At 64.0% G+C, this 17,080-nt stretch overlaps 1 protein-coding gene across 10 annotated transcripts; it reads left to right on the top strand.

Moving 5' to 3' along the window:
- Positions 1-305: 305 nt before the first annotated feature.
- Positions 306-16,191, top strand: FGFR3 (fibroblast growth factor receptor 3). 10 transcript variants are annotated; one of them, XM_044267954.1, is made up of 18 exons: positions 306-365; positions 736-946; positions 6,270-6,539; positions 6,845-6,898; positions 8,674-8,843; positions 8,917-9,040; positions 9,129-9,319; positions 11,172-11,316; positions 11,791-11,981; positions 12,327-12,472; positions 12,875-12,996; positions 13,078-13,188; positions 13,262-13,452; positions 13,537-13,659; positions 13,763-13,833; positions 14,012-14,149; positions 14,260-14,365; positions 14,435-16,191. In XM_044267954.1, exons 2-18 carry the CDS (start codon positions 838-840, stop codon positions 14,579-14,581), a joined length of 2,409 nt encoding a protein of 802 aa, XP_044123889.1. In that variant the 5' UTR covers positions 306-365; positions 736-837; the 3' UTR covers positions 14,582-16,191. The 10 variants fall into 10 exon arrangements, with proteins under 10 accessions (XP_044123889.1, XP_044123887.1, XP_044123885.1 ...); XM_044267952.1 differs by having other exon boundaries at positions 12,324-12,472; XM_044267950.1 differs by lacking the exon at positions 11,172-11,316 and adding an exon at positions 10,279-10,429.
- The last annotated feature ends 889 nt before the right edge of the window (positions 16,192-17,080 follow it).

Here is a 17,080-nt window from a genome sequence, read left to right as displayed (position 1 = left end):
TCTCCGCGGGCGGGGTCCCGGCGAGTCGCGGCCCCGCCTCCCGGCCGCCTCAGGGGAGGGGCGTGTCCCGCGCCCAGCGAGTCGAGGCGGGCGTGGCCGGGCCGGGGTGGGGCCGGGGGCGGGGCAGAGGGCGGGGCGGCTGGGGGCCGGCCCCCACTGGCTGCCGCGCTCCAGGCCGCCCGGGCTCAGTGCACGGTGGCGGCAGCGGCGGTGGTGCGGCTCGCTGGCGCCGCGCAGTCCTGCTCCGCCGGGCGCACGGACGCACCGGTCAGTCAACGCTGCAGGCGGGGGACGCGGGCGCTGGGCCGCCGGGCAACGAGCGGAGCAAGAGCCGCACGCGGCGAGTGGGCGCCAGCGGCAGCCAGGTCGGTGCGCGGGCGCGGAGGGGTCGAGGCGGGCGCTCGGCGAGGCCAGAGCGCGCGGCGGGCTCATCTCCCGAGCTGTCTCTGCGGCGGGGCCCGGCGGGGGCGCAGGCTTCCCGCTCTGGAAAGTTTGCCGCCGCCGCCGCCCTGGGAGGGCTCCGCAGAAGTCAGGGAGGGAAGGGGGAGGAAGGGAGGGACCGCGGCGGGGAGGAGGCGGCCGGCGCCAGGCGGCGGCCCGGGAGCCCAGGGCGGTGGTGGCGGGCGGGGCGGCCGGGGGTCGGCGGAGCCGGGGCGCAGGAGCCCAACCACCGCCGCTTCCCCCCCTGCGCGTCCCGGCTCCTCCCGGGTAACGAACTGCCGCCTTCTCCTGCAGTCTCCCGAGGGGGGTCCTCCTCCCGCCGGTTCCCGAGCGGGGCCATGGGGGGCAGTACGCCCGCGCGCGCCGCCTGAGGACGTCGTCGCCCTCGCCCCCACTATGGGCGCCGCGGCTCGCGCCCTAGCGATCTGCGTGGTGCTGGCGGTCATGACCCGCGCCGCCTCTATGCCCCCGGCCATGGAGCCGCGCGTCGTGCGGAGAGCGGCAGGTAAGGGAGCACCCGACGGGTACCGTAGAGGGGCGTCGGGGGCCCAGGAACGGGTTGCTGGGTGGGTGGGGGCGCCGGATCGGGGTGGGCCCGAGGGTGCGTCCTGGGCTGGCCCTGCGGAACCGGTGCCTGGGTTTCTGTAGCCCTCCTAAAGCTGGCGTGGCAGTTTGTGGGGCTCCTGGAGCCTCGGGGCTACTACCCAAGTGCGGAGCCGCGGCGGGGAGCGGGACGCGACTGCGGCGTTCGCTGCCACTGACCCCCGCGGTTCCCCAGTGGGGTGCAGCCTGATCCCGGGCAGCATCGACAGGGCGCGGGGCTGCGTTTCCACGATTCCGCGGGCCTTCCCTCACGGAAAGTTCCTATTGTTGGTGCTGCAGTCCCAACCCGCCCCCGTCCCGGTTCATGACTTCGGCCTAAAGCGCGAGACCGCACTTTGTAGGGAGGGTGTGACTGCGTCAGCCTGCCACCCGCCCCCCTCCCCCAGTGGCCTGCGTGACGACGCAACACGGTCTAGTGCCTCCGCTCGCCAGCCCTGCTCTCCTGCCCGGTGGCTGAAGGTGTCTGCCCCCCCCCCCCCCGAGGGCGCGCGCCCGCCTCCAGGCAGGGCGCCGGCGGGGGAGCGGGGAGAGGGCGGGGGTCCGAGGGCAGTGGAATCGCGGACCCCAGCCGGCAGTCAAGGTCGGGTGGACGTCGGGGTCCGCTAGGGGCCAGTCCGCGGAGCGCCGAGGAGGGGAGGGAACGCGTCCATGCGCCGGGCCCCGCCCCGCACACGCGCCGCGACCCTCGAGGTGCAGCGCGCGCGGCCCCCTGCAGAGCTGCTGTGCGCTCCGGGCGGCGCTGCCCCGCGCACGCACCGCCAGGCTCCCGGCTGCGCCCGGAGGAGAGGGCCTGCCCGGGGGTACAGCCGGTCCCAGGCGCACAGGCGATCCGGGGGCACAGGCGATCCCGGGGGCCGCGCGGAGGGAGGCCTTCGCCCGGTGAGCTCACGCCCTACCCGGGCGGAACCCGAACAGCCGCTCCTTTGTACCCGGCGCGGCCACAGACCGTGCATTGATGGCGGCCGCGCCGGCCTCGCGGTGAGGTGTGAGCTGAGCGGCGGCGGGCGCGCGGTGCCAGGGAGGCGGCGGCCGCGGGCAGGACGGAGGCAGATGGCTGCCCTCCCCTCCCCGCGCCCCCGCGCTCCTTTCTACGGCGGCGGCTGCAGCCTCCCGGAACAATGTCATTTTTTTATGAATGAAATGGTCCCGGCGCTTGAATGTGTGTGTCATTCAGCGACGTGACAGAGGCCGTCGCGAGGTCAGCGCGCGCTTTTAGCGTCCTGCTCAGGCGGCCCCAGCGTCCAGGGGCGCCGAATAGGCGGTCGCGGGGGGAGCCCCGAATTAGCATTCGTATTCAGATAAAGATATTACTCCCTACGGCCGAGGAATGTCAACTAGCCTCGAGAACCGGGTGGCAGGCGGGGCTCCAGACCCTCCCAGGACCCCCTGAGGCATTCGTGGGACGGGCATGGGGGCGAGCCATCCTCCCTCTGGGAACGCACCCGAGGCAGGGCCTGGGACACAGTGGCAGGAGGGACCCCGGGGCCCGGGGCCTCTTTCCTCCATTAGAGGTAGCTGTGCCCCTCCCGGAAGGAGAGCTGGTGGGACAGGTATTGAGTGGCTAGGTCTGCGAAGCTAATCCAGCTCGTGAAGTAGATGGACCAGGCTGTAAACATTCAAAGACCTCGTGAAATGTAGAGGTTCCAGCTGACATTTTACTGGGAAACATGAATCAGGAAGCCAGAGTTAGCTGGGGCAGAGGTAGGGAAGGTGAGGGCCTCTGGCCTGACCTGGGCAGCCTTCATCTCCAAATAGGGCCCAGTATTCCCTGTAGGGGCCTGGGTGGGGGGCACTCCACCTATCCTCTGACTCCACCCAGTCAGGAGGGGTCCTTTGGGCATACAGGCATTTCCCAGAAAAGCCCTGGTTGCGCCCTCCCCCTCCCCCCACCCCATGGGGCCGGACTTTGAGCCCCACAGTCCTCTGGGTGGTTCATTAACCTGGTTCAGCAAGAGGCTGGACTTCTGACCTCAGCCCCGGACCCAAGCAGAGACACACCCCTGCCCCCAGGGCCTCAGCTCCTGCTTGGGGCTACTCTGGGGCTCGGTGTGCCCCATTTCAAAACCAAAACTAAAGAGGAACAGGAGCCGCAGCAGGCCTGAGTGACTTTGAAGTAAGCAATGAGGGGAGTCTTTTCTGGACGGGATGGGAGCTCCCTGACTCCAGATCCTGCTGGGGCTCTGCTCTGGGTGCCCTCCTCCAGCCCCAGTCACCTCCCTATTTGTGAGGACAGGTAATGGCAGAGTTGTGGAAAGGGCAGGCTGGGTCATCCTGTAAGCCCACATTCACTTGCCTGACCTCCAATCTCCCCCTTTTTTTTCTAACTTTGTTATAAAACTTTTCAGAAAGTTTCCAGGTGGGGAAGGGGGAAGATCAGATTTTCTCCCTTGACTTCGGGTTCCCTTTGAGACAAGCTGTCTCTCTTGGGCTATTTGAAAACATGTAGGTCCCATACTCTGAAGTTGGAAACCTTCAGCACACGTCCAGAACCAGAACCCTTTGTTCTTTGTTCTACCCCAAACCCCAAATTTCTTGGGTGCAGCCAGCTCCAATGGCTTCTTTGAATCAGGTCTGCATTTGTTCTTTGGGTTGCCCTCAACCCAAGGCCTTTCTGAGGGAATGTGGTCTAGCCCCTGTGCTGTCCCTGTGCACTGGCAGGACTCAACTGTAGTGACCTGAATCCAGGAGTGTTTCCTCCTCGTTGAGAGTCAGGGGCCCAGCGGCAGCCCTCCCAACTAGGCCGGCCCTGGACGTGGCCTGGTGACCTCAATGGTGATGGTTTTGGTGTCCCACCCCTGTTGTCATGTGATCCAGCCCTTCCACCGCTATGGTGGCCGCCCTGGCCTTCCAGTGGGATTTCTGCCCTGTGTCCCGGAGGTGGGGGGTGGACAGTTGAGGCACAAGGCCAGTGAGTTAGCAGAATCATGAATACCCTGTGACTGGGAAATAGGCCTGCAAGCACAGCTGGGCTTTTCCAGGATAGAGTACCCCTTGAGCTGTGCCCTTGGGCTGCCCTTGGCACACAGTACCTGGTGCCACCCCAGACTCCATTGGGGTGGGGGTGCTGGTGGGGGCAGACATTCTAGCTGGGCCCACTTCCCTAATTGGCACGTGGGTACCTGCCATGGCACACAGGGCTTGGCCTCCAGCATGTGTGGGCCCCAGCACTGGTGTGGTTGCGGGCAGAGCCTCTTTGTGTCAGTGGAGAAAGACTCCCTCCTGGGGCTGCTGGGGGTGGGCACTGAGCACCATGTTCTCCTATTGCTCCCTAGGGTAGAGCCCAATGGTGACAGGTTTTGTGCCCACCCGTGCCCATCGCTTTGGGCCCTGCCTATCCTTCTCTGTCCCCCTGCCTGACCCTATGCACTCAGCGACACTGCTGGGTCACGACTTGGCATGGGCCTGGTGGATCAGATCCCCTGGAGGCTACCCAGGTCCAGGGGTCCCCAGCTTTGGCACCTGGGCACATCCGGGGCTGGGCCTCAGTTGATGGCAGCATCTGTCCATCAGCGGATGGCTGGCCTAGGGGCTGCTCCATGTCTCCCCAGTCCCATGCTGGACCAGGCTAAAGGAAATGCTGTGTGGACAGTTGACCTGCCAACGTTGCCCAGACCAAACCAGAACCAAGCACACTGTTGCCCTTGGGCCGGGGCCTGGGGCTGAGGCTGCCGGGACCAGTCTGTCCTTAGCCTTCTGGGGGGCCTCAGCCAGCTCCCAGCACTGGGTGGTCCCCACAGGACATAGTAGTCAGGACTGGGGGGGTTGGAGGTTAGAGTAGGAGTCCCCTGACTGTGGGCCCCAGGGGTGTAGACTTGAGGATACTTCAGAGACCCTCCAGGAGGGCCTGGACAGGTGGGACTGCCGGAAGTAAGTAGGCAGACTTGGGACTGTCCAGGGAGCCAGGGGCTGGTGTGGCCAGAGTGGGCAGCTGGGCCCTCGAATCTAGGCCACGCGTCGGCAGAATGACAAGTGACAGTGTAACTGACCCAGCTGGGTCTGGGGAAGGAGGCCTCGGCGGTGGGACCACCCACCCCTGTCCTGGGCCCCAAGCCCGGGCCTCCTGCCTGCACTGGGCATTGTCTGGCCCTGGCAGGGAGGCCTGGGGGTGATCGTCAGCCCCGCCAGTGGTGTATCCCTGGATGGCAGGCCTCGACCCTTTGCAAGCTGGGCAGCTTCTGGGGAGGGAGGAAGGCCCCTGGGCTTACCCGTGGATATCTGCCCTTGGCGAGGATCCCCTCCCCCAACAGAACATTGGCATGTAAGGTGGGCCAGGGCCCCTTAGCCCTGGCATCAGGGCTCCCACTCTGACCTGCTCCTGGCTGAATCTGGACAGTCTTCCACTCCTCCCAGCTTGGGTCCTTATCCATGAAATTGGGGGGGGGGGTCCAGGTCCCCTTAACCCACTGGCCGATGAGACACTGCTGGCTAGACACAGTACCCTCTCTGTATGAGTTTTTTCTTGCTGTGTGTTTAGTGTAGTGCTGACCTGTGGCTCACATGCATGACACTCCCTCCTAAGTCAGGGTCTGGGTGTTCCACGACCCTGAGCGCCTCCACCCTGGGCCAGCCCCTGAGGTCACTGGCCCACAGCAAGTGCTGCTCTGGGAGGTTCGGCCCATGCTGCCCAGACATGGCGGCTTCCTTCTCGAACTGGGGAGGGTCTGTTCTCTGGTCCAGAAGTGCTTTTGCCACCAAGGGGAGAGATGGGGGTGTTAAGTGGGACCCCTGCCCATATCCTGTCTGTCCTGCCTTGAGCCTCCATTTCAGGCTAGAAGGCAGAGGTCTGTGGAGGACTGCCTGCCGACTGCCTAGCCTGGTTTTGAATGGCCTGTGAGCTCAGGGTGCAGTTTGCATTTCTGAGTGGTTGGGAAAAAGCAGAGGAAGAGTAACACTTCAGGATGCTTTGCCCTGGGAATTCTTGGTGTCCATCAGGACGATCTGGCGGGAATGCAACAGAACCTGCTTCATTATGTGTCATTCGCATCAGTGCCCCCACGGTCTAGGGGTCCTCGGGGCGCACCCCCCATTGGCAGGGCTTGATGTCACCATCCCCAGCCCTTTGCAGGATTATGGGCTCTGGACGCAGAGCCTCTAGGCCCTAGATGCCCCCGCCACAGCCTCCGCTGCATGTCTGGGCGGTGGGCCTGCCGTGGTGCCTCGGCGGGGGGCGCCCAGGATTCCTGTTTTGGGGGCACCTGCCTTAAGGTCCTCCATCTCCTCCACAGAGGCCCCGGGGCCTGAGCCCGGCCAGCAGGAACAGCTGGTCTTTGGCAGCGGGGACACCGTGGAGCTGAGCTGCCATGCACCTGCTGGTGGTCCCACAGGGCCCAGCATCTGGGTCAAGGATGGCGTGGGCCTGGTGCCTTCAGATCGCGTCTTGCTGGGGCCTCATCGGCTGCAGGTGCTCAATGCCTCCCACGAGGACTCAGGGGCCTACAGCTGCCGACAGCGGCTCACACACCATGTGCTCTCCCACTTCAGTGTGCGAGTGACGGGTGAGTGCCTGCCGGGCTCCCCCAGGCTCACTGCATGGCCTTGGGAGGGTGCGGGCTCGTGTGGGCTCCCCTAGGCTCACCCTATGGCCATGGCGGGGCGGGGTGGGGGATGTGATGGGTGAGTGGTTGCGAGGTGAGGGGTTGGGACCATGCTCCCACAGCACCCCACATTGAGCATCTTTGTGGTCGTTGGTAGAGCAGGAGGCCCCCCAGAGACTCAGAAGGGGTGGTAGGCACCGGGGAGTAGGCGCTGTGTGCTTGCCTGTCGTGGCTGACTCCTGCGCACTCTATTGCCTGAATTTCAGATGCTCCATCCTCCGGAGATGATGAAGATGGGGAGGACGAGGCTGAGGATACAGGTGAGCCCAGATTGCAGGCATGCAGGGCTGGCCAGGGGTGGGGATCTGCCTTCCCAGGGGTGGGCCTGCTTCCTAGGTGCCAAGCCCTCCACTGTCATCGGGCAGTTGGGAGACTGAGGCCTGGGGCCCACCACCTCAGGGCCGTGCCGAGTGTGGGTTCCCCTCAGTGTGGCGGCCCTGAGCTCTAGGTGGCAGCCGCGGGGGCTGTAAGGCCTTGGGTGCGGTGGCCCAGGCCAGATGTGTCTTTGGCAGGGCTGCTGTGGGGCCATCGGCCTGGAGCATTAGGGGCAGGGGAGGTGGGAGCAGAGGGTGGCTGTGGACTCCAGGAACCAAGCTTTGGACATGTGCTCAATGTAAATGGGAGGCTGTTGCATCTGCTGGGTGGGGGGGGGCTGCAGGTGTGGGGAGCAGGGTGGGTGACAGCACGTGGGGGTTTAAGCCTGTCTGTCACAGAGGGGCTGGTTAGGGGCAGTGGGCTGTCTGTTTTTGGAGGAGCCAAGTTTGAGAAGCTAAGAGATGTGGAACAGGGGTGGGAGGCCCTGCGGGGTCCAGTGGCAAGAGGTGAGGGGGAGCCAGCCAGGGATGCGGGCCTGGGTGGGGATGTAGGAGGGGAGTGGTCCCGGCAGAGGGCCAGCCCCCCCCACCCCCCCACCCCGCCCCCGGCCCGTAGGTTGGCTCCACCTTGGGTGTGCACAAGGGCAGAGGCATGAAAGGGCCCTTCCTAAGAAGCTGCTAGGTTTCCTCTCTTTTCCCTTTTTTCCTTTGGCTGCTAGTAGTTCAGAGCCAAACTCCAGGCCCACCTGGAGCCTCCAGCACCCCCAGCCATGCCAGGCCATGCTGATGCCCCCTCCCCCATTAGCCAGTGGGCTCAGCAGCTCTGCTGGCAGGGCTGCTCTCCATAGGCACTGTCTAGCAGCGCTGAGCTGCCATGGTCTCAGCCTGCCGGTCACCCGGGGGTTTCTGTCCCTGGAGGGCTTCCTGCTTGGGCCTTGGTGCCCTCCTCTGCCAGGTGGTTGTGTTGAAGGCAGTAGGGCAGAGGTGCAGATAAAAGGGGTGTCTCTCCCTGTCTTAGGGGATGCTGGTCCAACCTCCCATGGCAGGAAGGCAGCCTGCATTCCAGCAACAAGGAAGGATGGAAACCAGTTAGGGTGGGGATGGGGTGGTGAAAACCAGGAGAGGGGCAGGGCATCCCAGATGCTGTGTCACCATTTCTACTCCCCCTGCCCATCAGGCCCTAGCGTGCTCTAGAGGGTGACTCCGGGTCTCCAGGGTTCTGGCAGGCACCTGGTCACCTGTGAGATCTGGGCTCTGCACCTTCCTGGCTTTCAGGTCCTGGCCTTGCTTGTCGGTCCGGCTGGGCTCCGTGACCTGGGCTGACCTGGTTCTGAGGCCTGCCGGGTCTGTGCCTCAGTGGACTGGCTCCAAATGTGCCTCCCCGGGTGGGTGGTCCCCTAGGAGGTACCGCTGTGTCTTGAAGGCTCCTCAGTCAGGGTGTACTGTTCCGGACCCTTGGGTCCCCTTGGCTGGGAGGGTGCTTGGAGGAGGTGGCCAGGGCAGGGAAGGGACGCGTGTCTCAGCTTTGAGAATGCCAGGAGGTGATGTTGGGGCTGTCGGTGGCCTTGTCCAGATGAGGCAGCAGGCCTCAAAAGTCTGACGCTCTGTGCTCAGGAGGGGACGCTGAGGCTGGAGGCATGGGCAGCCTGGTGGCCTCCGAAGGCGGGGTCAGACGGGCCTCTACCCCCACCCTGGGCTGGCAAGTGCCCCTCTGTCAGCAGGGGCTCCTTACTGGACGCGGCCCGAGCGGATGGAGAAGAAGCTGCTAGCGGTGCCAGCCGCCAACACCGTGCGTTTCCGCTGCCCGGCCGCCGGCAACCCCATGCCATCCATCTCCTGGCTGAAGAACGGCAAGGAGTTCCGAGGCGAGCACCGCATCGGGGGCATCAAGGTGGGCCTGCTGGTGGGTGGTTTTGGCCAGTGGGGGTTGGGCCACCGTTCCTCACCTGCACACCTGCCCACAGCTACGACACCAGCAGTGGAGCCTGGTCATGGAGAGCGTGGTGCCCTCAGACCGCGGGAACTATACGTGTGTTGTGCAGAACAAGTTCGGCAGCATCCAGCAGACCTACACCTTGGACGTGCTGGGTGAGGCTCTGGGCTGGCGGGGGGCGGGGTGTGGTGGGGTCTGGTGGTTCAGGGCCGGGCCGCCCCTGAGCCCCATCTGACCCCCCAGAGCGCTCGCCGCACCGGCCCATCCTGCAGGCCGGGCTGCCTGCCAACCAGACGGCTGTGCTGGGCAGTGACGTGGAGTTCCACTGCAAGGTGTACAGTGATGCGCAGCCCCACATCCAGTGGCTCAAGCACGTGGAGGTGAATGGCAGCAAAGTTGGGCCCGACGGCACCCCGTATGTCACCGTGCTCAAGGTGAGTGCCACCCCGAGCTGGGTGTTGGCAGGGCTGCGGGCTCCTGCTCAGGGCGCTGGGCCTGGGCTGCACTGTGGCCGGCCGGAAGGCATCCCAGCAGGGAGGCCCGTTGGGTCACGGGTGTTGGGGGAGCTTGGCATCTGACCAGTGGAGGAGAAGGGGTAGGGTGGGTGGGGGTCAGCTTGGGAGTCTGGGCCCAGTCCCGGCACATGAGGCAGGCAGTGCATGGCCCTGCAGTGAGTCCTCAGTTTCCCGGTCTGCTCTACGGGCTGGCCTCAGCCTTGGAGGTGGGCGTGCACATAGCACCCTGGGCCAGGCTCAAGCTCCAGGCCCTCTGGCTGGCAGGCAGGTGGCCGCTGAACCCTTGGGGCATGGCCCACTCTGGGACCCAAGGTGCAGGCCACCATGCCTCGCACCTGATTCGGCGCCGTCTGCATGCACAGAGCACAGCTCGTGTCCACCTACTTCCCTCGGCCCCCACTTTGTTCCCACGGCCCCAAGTTGGGATGGTTGCGACACTGTCAGCCCAGAAAGAAACATCTCTTGCTCGTGAGGGTGGAGAGCAGGCACTTGGGCTGGGAGCGGGAGTGCAGGCCCGAACACAAAGGCCGCGGTGGCCCCGTCAGGCAAGATCTCAACACACCCCGGAACAGAGCCAGGCCCCGCCGGGACACTGGGGTAGGCAGGCGGAGGGCCAGCCCTGGAGGGCCATGCTCTGGGCTGAAGTTCGGGGGTGCAGGCCGAAGGCACATCCTGAGAAACCACGGCCCACTACTGGGAGGTGCTTCCATGACCTCCTCCAGGAAGCCTTCCTGCCTGGCATAGCCTGGCCCACCCCCTCCAATCCTTGAGTGCCACCCCCGTGGCGGGGTCTGCTCCGGGCCCTGCGCCCACATGGCCACTCTGTGCCCGGCCGGGCTGCTGAGGGCGCACCTAAGCCGGGTCTCTTGTCCCCGCAGTCCTGGATCAGTGAGAGTGTGGAGGCCGACGCACGCCTCCGCCTGGCCAATGTGTCCGAGCGTGATGGGGGCGAGTACCTCTGTCGAGCCTCCAATTTCATAGGCGTGGCTGAGAAGGCCTTTTGGCTGCGTGTTCACGGGCCCCAAGCAGGTAACAACTCTGTCCCACGCTGTCTGGCACGCCGAGCTCCAGCTCCGACGCCCTGGCCATGTGCCCACCTGCACGCCCCTATCCTGCTCGCTCCCTGCCCCGTGGCTCACACTGTGCTCCTGACACAGCCACGTCTGCGATGTGGGTGCCACTGGCCTCCACGTGACCATGTGCTTCAAGCCCCTGTGGCCTGTGCTGACCCTGTCTGCGCTCCCACTGCACCCCCAGGAGGCCATCAGCCCCGGCGGAGGCTGTGCCCCTCTGTGAGCTTCTGCCCTGTCCCCGCCCCGCGTGTGTGTGCATGTGTGTATGTGTGTGTGTGTGCACGTGCGTCTCTCTTGCCCACTTTCTCTCGCCTGCTCTCGTGACCTCTGCCCCTGGCTCTCCCACCTGCGCCCTTCCTGTCAGTCTATCGGTTAGTCCATCCACTCAGCTGCCCACCCATGCTCCCCACCCGCGCCCCGTGTGCACGCTAACCTTGCATGCTGCGTGGGTGCAGCTTGCTGCTGGCCGCACGCCTGGCGCTCACCTGGGACAGAGGACTCGCCGGTGGAGGGACTGGCTTCGGGCTCTGTGTGGACGCACGAGGCAGAAGACCCCTGGCGCCGTGGCCGTGGTTGTGGTGGTGGTGGCAGCGGCGTTTTCCTTGCAGCCTGGCTGGATCATCACTGCGTGGACTCTGGCCGTGGTGCCCGTGGGAGGTGCTGGCGCTCGCCTATCGCGCTCTGTTCTCTCTTTGTAGACGGCGGGCGCTAACACCACCGACAAGGAGCTAGAGGTTCTGTCCTTGCACAATGTCACCTTTGAGGACGCTGGGGAGTACACGTGTCTGGCGGGCAATTCTATCGGGTTTTCCCATCACTCTGCGTGGCTGGTGGTGCTTCCAGGTACTGGCTCCTGCTGCTGCTTGCTCTGTTCCTGTCCTCTTGGGCTCGCTGGCTTGGGACACTCCATGGCTGCCAGGGACAGGCAGGGGACCCTGCGGCCCGTGGCCAGCTTACTCCACGGAGTGCTCATGCAGGCCCAGTGGCGGGCATGGGAACGGAGCTGACAACACCGTGTCTTGGCTCAGGGCCCCTCCCCTGGAGCCCCCCGCTCTCAGCCAGGTCCCCAACAGCCTAGGTGGTAGCATTGGCGTCTCCCCGGGTGGTGGGCGTATGTGTTGCTGGCTCTGCTGGGCTCCTCCGCTCCTGGGCGTCCCCCTGCTGACCCAGCATCTCTGACCGCAGGGCCCTTGGTACACCCCCTCTGGGGTCTGAGCCCCTTTCCCCACGCCCACTGTGTCTCTGGCTCAGGCCCAGGGCAGCTCGTGGGGGCTCCCGTGCAGGTGGGCCAGGCCTGCAACACCCATGTCTTTGCAGCTGAGGAGGAGCTGGTGGAGGCTGGTGAGGCTGGCAGCGTGTACGCGGGCGTCCTCAGCTACGGGGTGGGCTTCCTCCTCTTCATCCTGGTGGTGGCGGCCGTCACTCTCTGCCGCCTGCGGACGCCCCCGAAGAAGGGCCTGGGCTCGCCCGCCGTGCACAAGGTCTCCCGCTTCCCACTCAAGCGACAGGTAACAGAAAGTAGATACCAGGTTCCGATCTGCCTGGCCTCCCAGACCCTCCATGGCCACGTCTCGTGGGCTGCTGAGCTCAGCACCCTGCGGTGTCTGGGGACTGGGGCCCACGTGGGGACGCGGGTGTGTGTGGCGGCTGAGGCAACCCCACCCTTGACTTTGCCATCCCCCGGGTCACTTTTTCTTCACGTAGCACTATGTGGAGCTTGAACAGCCCTCCCCCCAAGCCCTGGCCAGCCCTGCCCATGCAGAGAGAGCTGCAGCCTAACTGTCCCCAACCCCCCACCAACCCTGCCGTGGTTTGGCCCTGCGGCACCAACCTGTCCCTGCCGACCCAAGCAGGTGTCCTTGGAGTCCAACTCGTCCATGAACTCCAACACACCCCTGGTACGCATCGCCAGGCTGTCCTCAGGGGAAGGCCCCGCGCTGGCCAATGTCTCCGAGCTGGAGTTGCCTGCTGACCCCAAGTGGGAGCTGTCCAGGGCCCGGTCAGTGGTGGCGATGGGACCTTGTGTGCCAGGGCTGGGGGCACATATGGGGTGCAGCCTTGTGGTGGGGGAGGAGGGCTCCCTCAGAAACCTGACTGGATTCCAGTCAGAGGCAGTGGGAATTGGCTCCCTGCATAGGGTGGCCACCACTGGACGTGGTGCTGGGGCCAGAGAAGGCTGGGCCAGGGACCCTGCAGGCGGGGGGCACCCCTGCACAGTGCTCCATCTGGAGGGCCCCGCACAGTAAGAGCCTGGAGGGCCAGCGTTCTCCATCCTCACGAGCAAAGTTGTAGGGGCACATATGGAGGGCTTCCTGGAGGCAGTGGCACCGAGCCTCCGAAACGGCCTGGGACAGAGCCTGGAGCAGGCGGCATGCTCATGGCTTCCTATTTCTGCTGCCAGGCTGACACTGGGCAAGCCACTTGGAGAGGGATGCTTCGGCCAGGTGGTCATGGCGGAGGCCATTGGCATCGACAAGGACAGGGCTGCCCGGCCCGTCACTGTGGCAGTGAAGATGCTCAAAGGTGAGGGAGGGGTGGGCTGTGGCGGGAGGGTCCTGTTGGGGCTGGAGCAGCAGTCCCTAAGGTGGTCTCCCTCCTTTACAGATGACGCCACGGATAAGGACCTATCGGATCTGGTATCTGAGATGGAGATGATGAAGATGATCGGCCGCCACAAGAACATCATCAACCTGCTGGGGGCCTGCACCCAGGGCGGTAGGTGCCATGGCGGGGGCAGGGGACTTGCGGCCTGTTGGGGGAGCCTTCTCTGAGGCTCCTGTGCCCCCAGGGCCCCTGTACGTGCTAGTGGAGTACGCGGCCAAGGGTAACCTGCGGGAGTACCTGCGGGCACGGCGGCCCCCGGGCCTGGACTACTCCTTCGACACCTGTGGGCCACCCGGGGAGCAGCTCACCTGCAAGGACCTGGTGTCCTGCGCCTACCAGGTGGCCCGGGGCATGGAGTACCTGGCCTCCCAGAAGGTAAGCAGGGGCGGGAGGGTGGGCACAGGCCCTTCGGCCAGTGGGGGCCCCGTGGGAGCCTCAACCCCCCCCACCCTCCCCCAGTGCATCCACAGGGACCTGGCCGCCCGCAATGTGCTGGTGACCGAGGACAATGTAATGAAGATTGCGGACTTCGGCCTGGCCCGCGATGTGCACAACCTGGACTACTACAAGAAGACCACCAACGTGAGTCCGTCTAAAAGCAGGGGTCGGTCGGTTGGAGGCTAGGGAGGGCTCCCCCTGCCCATAGGAGGGCCCCTGACCCAGCGTGCCCCCTTCCCCCGCCCAGGGCCGGCTGCCTGTGAAGTGGATGGCACCTGAGGCCTTGTTTGACCGGGTCTACACCCACCAGAGTGACGTGTATGTAGTCTCCTAGATCCTGAGGAGGGCCAGGGGTCGGGAGCTGTGGGGGACGTGGGACTGTGTCAAGGGGACGCAGGATACCATTGGGAGCCTCCTGGGCCCTGGCCCATCGCCCCTGCGCTTCGCTGGGGGTCTGCTCAGGGAGGCAGGCTGACCGTCCTGTGCTCCCCACCAGCTGGTCCTTTGGGGTCCTTCTCTGGGAGATCTTCACCCTGGGGGGCTCGCCATACCCCGGCATCCCCGTGGAGGAACTCTTCAAGCTTTTGAAGGAGGGTCACCGCATGGACAAGCCGGCCAACTGCACACATGACCTGTGAGTGTCCCCACTCTCTCTGCAGCTGGCAGGGTTCCCAGGGGGCACAGGCAGGGCTGAGGGCAGGTGGGGAGCCTTTCCCAGCTGCCACCCACCCCTCCCCGCCGCAGGTACATGATCATGCGGGAATGCTGGCATGCTGTGCCCTCCCAGAGGCCCACCTTCAAGCAGTTGGTGGAGGACCTGGACCGTATCCTTACTGTGACATCCACAGATGTGAGTACCGCCCCCTCCCCCTGCCCGTGCTGTGTGGAGGACGCGGCATTGACCACCACCCTTCCACAGGAGTACTTGGACCTGTCTGTGCCTTTTGAGCAGTACTCGCCAGGCGGCCAGGACACCCCAAGCTCCAGCTCCTCGGGGGACGACTCTGTTTTTGCCCATGACCTGCTGCCTCCGGCCCCCACCAGCAGTGGGGGCCTGCGGACGTGAAGGGCCAGCAGCCTGCAGGCCGAGCCCCCACCACTGTTGAGAGTGGACGCCAGCTCCCCCCCTACCCTGTGCTGCTGGTGGCATGCTGTCAACCACTGGGGCCCCTTCGCCTGGGCCCGAGCCTGGGACAGACAGACAATGGACAGACACGTGTGTGTGTGTGTGTGTGTGTGTGTGTGTGTGTGTGAGTCTTGAGGCCCCCCGCACAGGGATCTCTGGGGTGCCCACTCTGCTGTACAGTGACCTCCTGGCCACCAGCGCCGGCAGCACCAGGGGGACAAATGTAGAATGTAAAGGGGTTCCTCCAGGAGCTCCTCAGGACAGGGAGCTGGGCCCCTTCCCCAGGCTCCCTTCCCCCCACATCCGTTGCCTCCCAGGGGCCAGTGTGGGGGGGGGGCGGCCAGGCTCTGGCATGCAGTGTGGACCAAGGCCCCTAGGGCTGAGCCTGCGGGGTAGCCCCTATGCGGCAGGCCTCCGCCACGCACCGCCTTGTGCCTGGGGATGCGTGTGAGCAACCCCCCCCCCCCCGCCCCAGCCTGCCCCATGTCCCACCCAGCTCCTTGGAGGCTAAATTACGGGTACCTGAAGGCAGGAGCCTTTACCTTCTCTCCGAGAGGTTCATTCCAGAAATGAGTGTACATTTATATAAATAGAAGTCGTGTGTCGGATACATACATGCCTATATATATGCATATCTATATGGAAGAAAGGCTGGTGTGGTCGGCACAGGACCCTGGGGGCCCAGGGAGCCTCCCCGAGGGATTTGCTGTTGAGACAAGAGCAGACACCAGCACACCACGGGGCGGCTTTTCTGACAGTTTTGTTTTAAAAATTGTACCTGGACCTGTATATTTGTAAAGCTATTTATCGATTGCCCAGAACCCCTGCCCCCCCCGCCCCACACTCATAGTGTTGAGACAGCCGCATGGCACAGAGGTTTCAGTTTTAACTTATTAACCGTGGAGAAGGGACCGCGGGGTTGTGATAGTGCTGGGTGTGGCCTGCCACCCCCCGAAACCCAGCGAGTTCCTTTGTGCCCTCAAGGGTTGTTCATAGTTTGAGGTGATTCTAGTGAGGTGTTTTGTTTCCTTTGGCCTTCTTTTGCAAGGGAATTAGATTTCTATAGGGTTTTTCTTTAGGAGATTTATTTTTTGGGACTTCAAAGCAAGCTGGTATTTTCCTCCAAGTTCTAATTGCCATGTGCTCCGGGTGGGGAGGTGGCTTCCGGTGGGGGCCAGCCCTGCATGCAGGCTTCAATGTTATTAGATGTTACAAGTTTATATATATCTATATATATAATTTATTGAGTTTTTACAAGATGTATTTGCTGTAGACTTAACACTTCTTGCGCAATGCTTCTAGACTTTATAGCCCGGACTGCCACCTTTCAAAGCTTGCAAGAGAAAGCAGTGAATTCAGTTTTGTTACTTTTTGTACTGTTAATGGCCCAAATTTGGGGGCCTGTTTTTTGCTCATCAGCTGGCCAACTGGGCAATGGTTCAGGGTGGTCTTTGTTCTCAGGGGCCCACCTCCCCTGCCTTATGGGAGCCAAAGGTGTTGGCCCAAACTGGCAGATGTGCTTTCTAGAAAATAAACGGAGACAACTGGTTCCTGTCCTGGTTCTGTGCCTTGTTGTTTCCGGCCCTCTGGAACCCCAGGCAGTTCAGCGTCCTTAATGTCCACCTGGGATAGGTCCTATCATCTGTCCTCCCCACCCCAAGGATGTAGGGGTCCCAGCTGCTGGCACAGACTGGGACTGGCTGCCTGGGGTCACAAACCCAGGTCCTGGCTAGGACAGAACAATCCTGGGCAAAGCCAAGGCGCGGGTAAGGATGGTCCGCTGTGTGCAGCTGCATGGGGGTCCAACCTTAGGGCCATGTGTGGTCTTCACTGTCTGAGGTCCTCAAGGGCAGGGAATGGTGGCAAGGGGGTATCCAGGGGATTGGCAGTGAGAGCATCCCGGGGTGTGGCCGAGCAAGGAGGAAGGCAGGTCCTGCCAAGCCCCCTGGCTGCCCCCAGCTCCTGGAATCTAGGTAGGCTCTGGGGGTCCTGTGCAGACATCTGCAGCGGCTTCCGAGGCTTCCCTCCCTCCTGCACACCCCACCTGCTGGCATCTGCGGTTACCTGGGGAGAAGCTGGTTTCTAGCTGGGTTCCCCTCATGGAGCCATATGTCAGCAAAGCTCTCACCTGGCCCCTGATTCAGCCAGACCCAGGGAGAGTGCTGTCTGCCCTGGGGGCCACACTCTAGCCCCTGGATGCTTACCCCATCCCAGGCCTGGTACCACACCCTTGGGCTTCACCTGCACCCCTGCGTTCCACCATTTCTGCAACTTTGGGCAGAGGCTGCATGCTGACCCTTAGCTAGTTGGGACACTGAGGACCCAGTGACAGGATCTGGTCCCCTCTGCTCTGAGTTCTCAGTCTGAGGGAGTGGGGACACCGATCAGGGCACCCACCCACGCCAAACCGGTGGGGTAAGTCTGGAAAGCCTTCCTAAA

Source organism: Neovison vison, chromosome 11 (genome assembly GCF_020171115.1).
Source record: "Neovison vison isolate M4711 chromosome 11, ASM_NN_V1, whole genome shotgun sequence".
NCBI classification, from domain to species: Eukaryota; Metazoa; Chordata; class Mammalia; order Carnivora; family Mustelidae; genus Neogale; species Neogale vison.
Note: the sequence above shows the minus strand (reverse complement) of the source record. Positions and strands in the feature narration are given on the sequence as shown.

Coding starts and splice junctions, on each gene's coding strand:
- FGFR3 (XM_044267944.1), top strand. CDS start 838: ATGGGCGCCGCGGCTCGCGCCCTAGCGATCTGCGTGGTGCTGGCGGTC. Junction 947..6,269: donor CGTCGTGCGGAGAGCGGCAG/GTAAGGGAGCAC, acceptor TCTCCTCCACAG/AGGCCCCGGGGCCTGAGCCC. Junction 13,189..13,261: donor GGGGGCCTGCACCCAGGGCG/GTAGGTGCCATG, acceptor CTGTGCCCCCAG/GGCCCCTGTACGTGCTAGTG.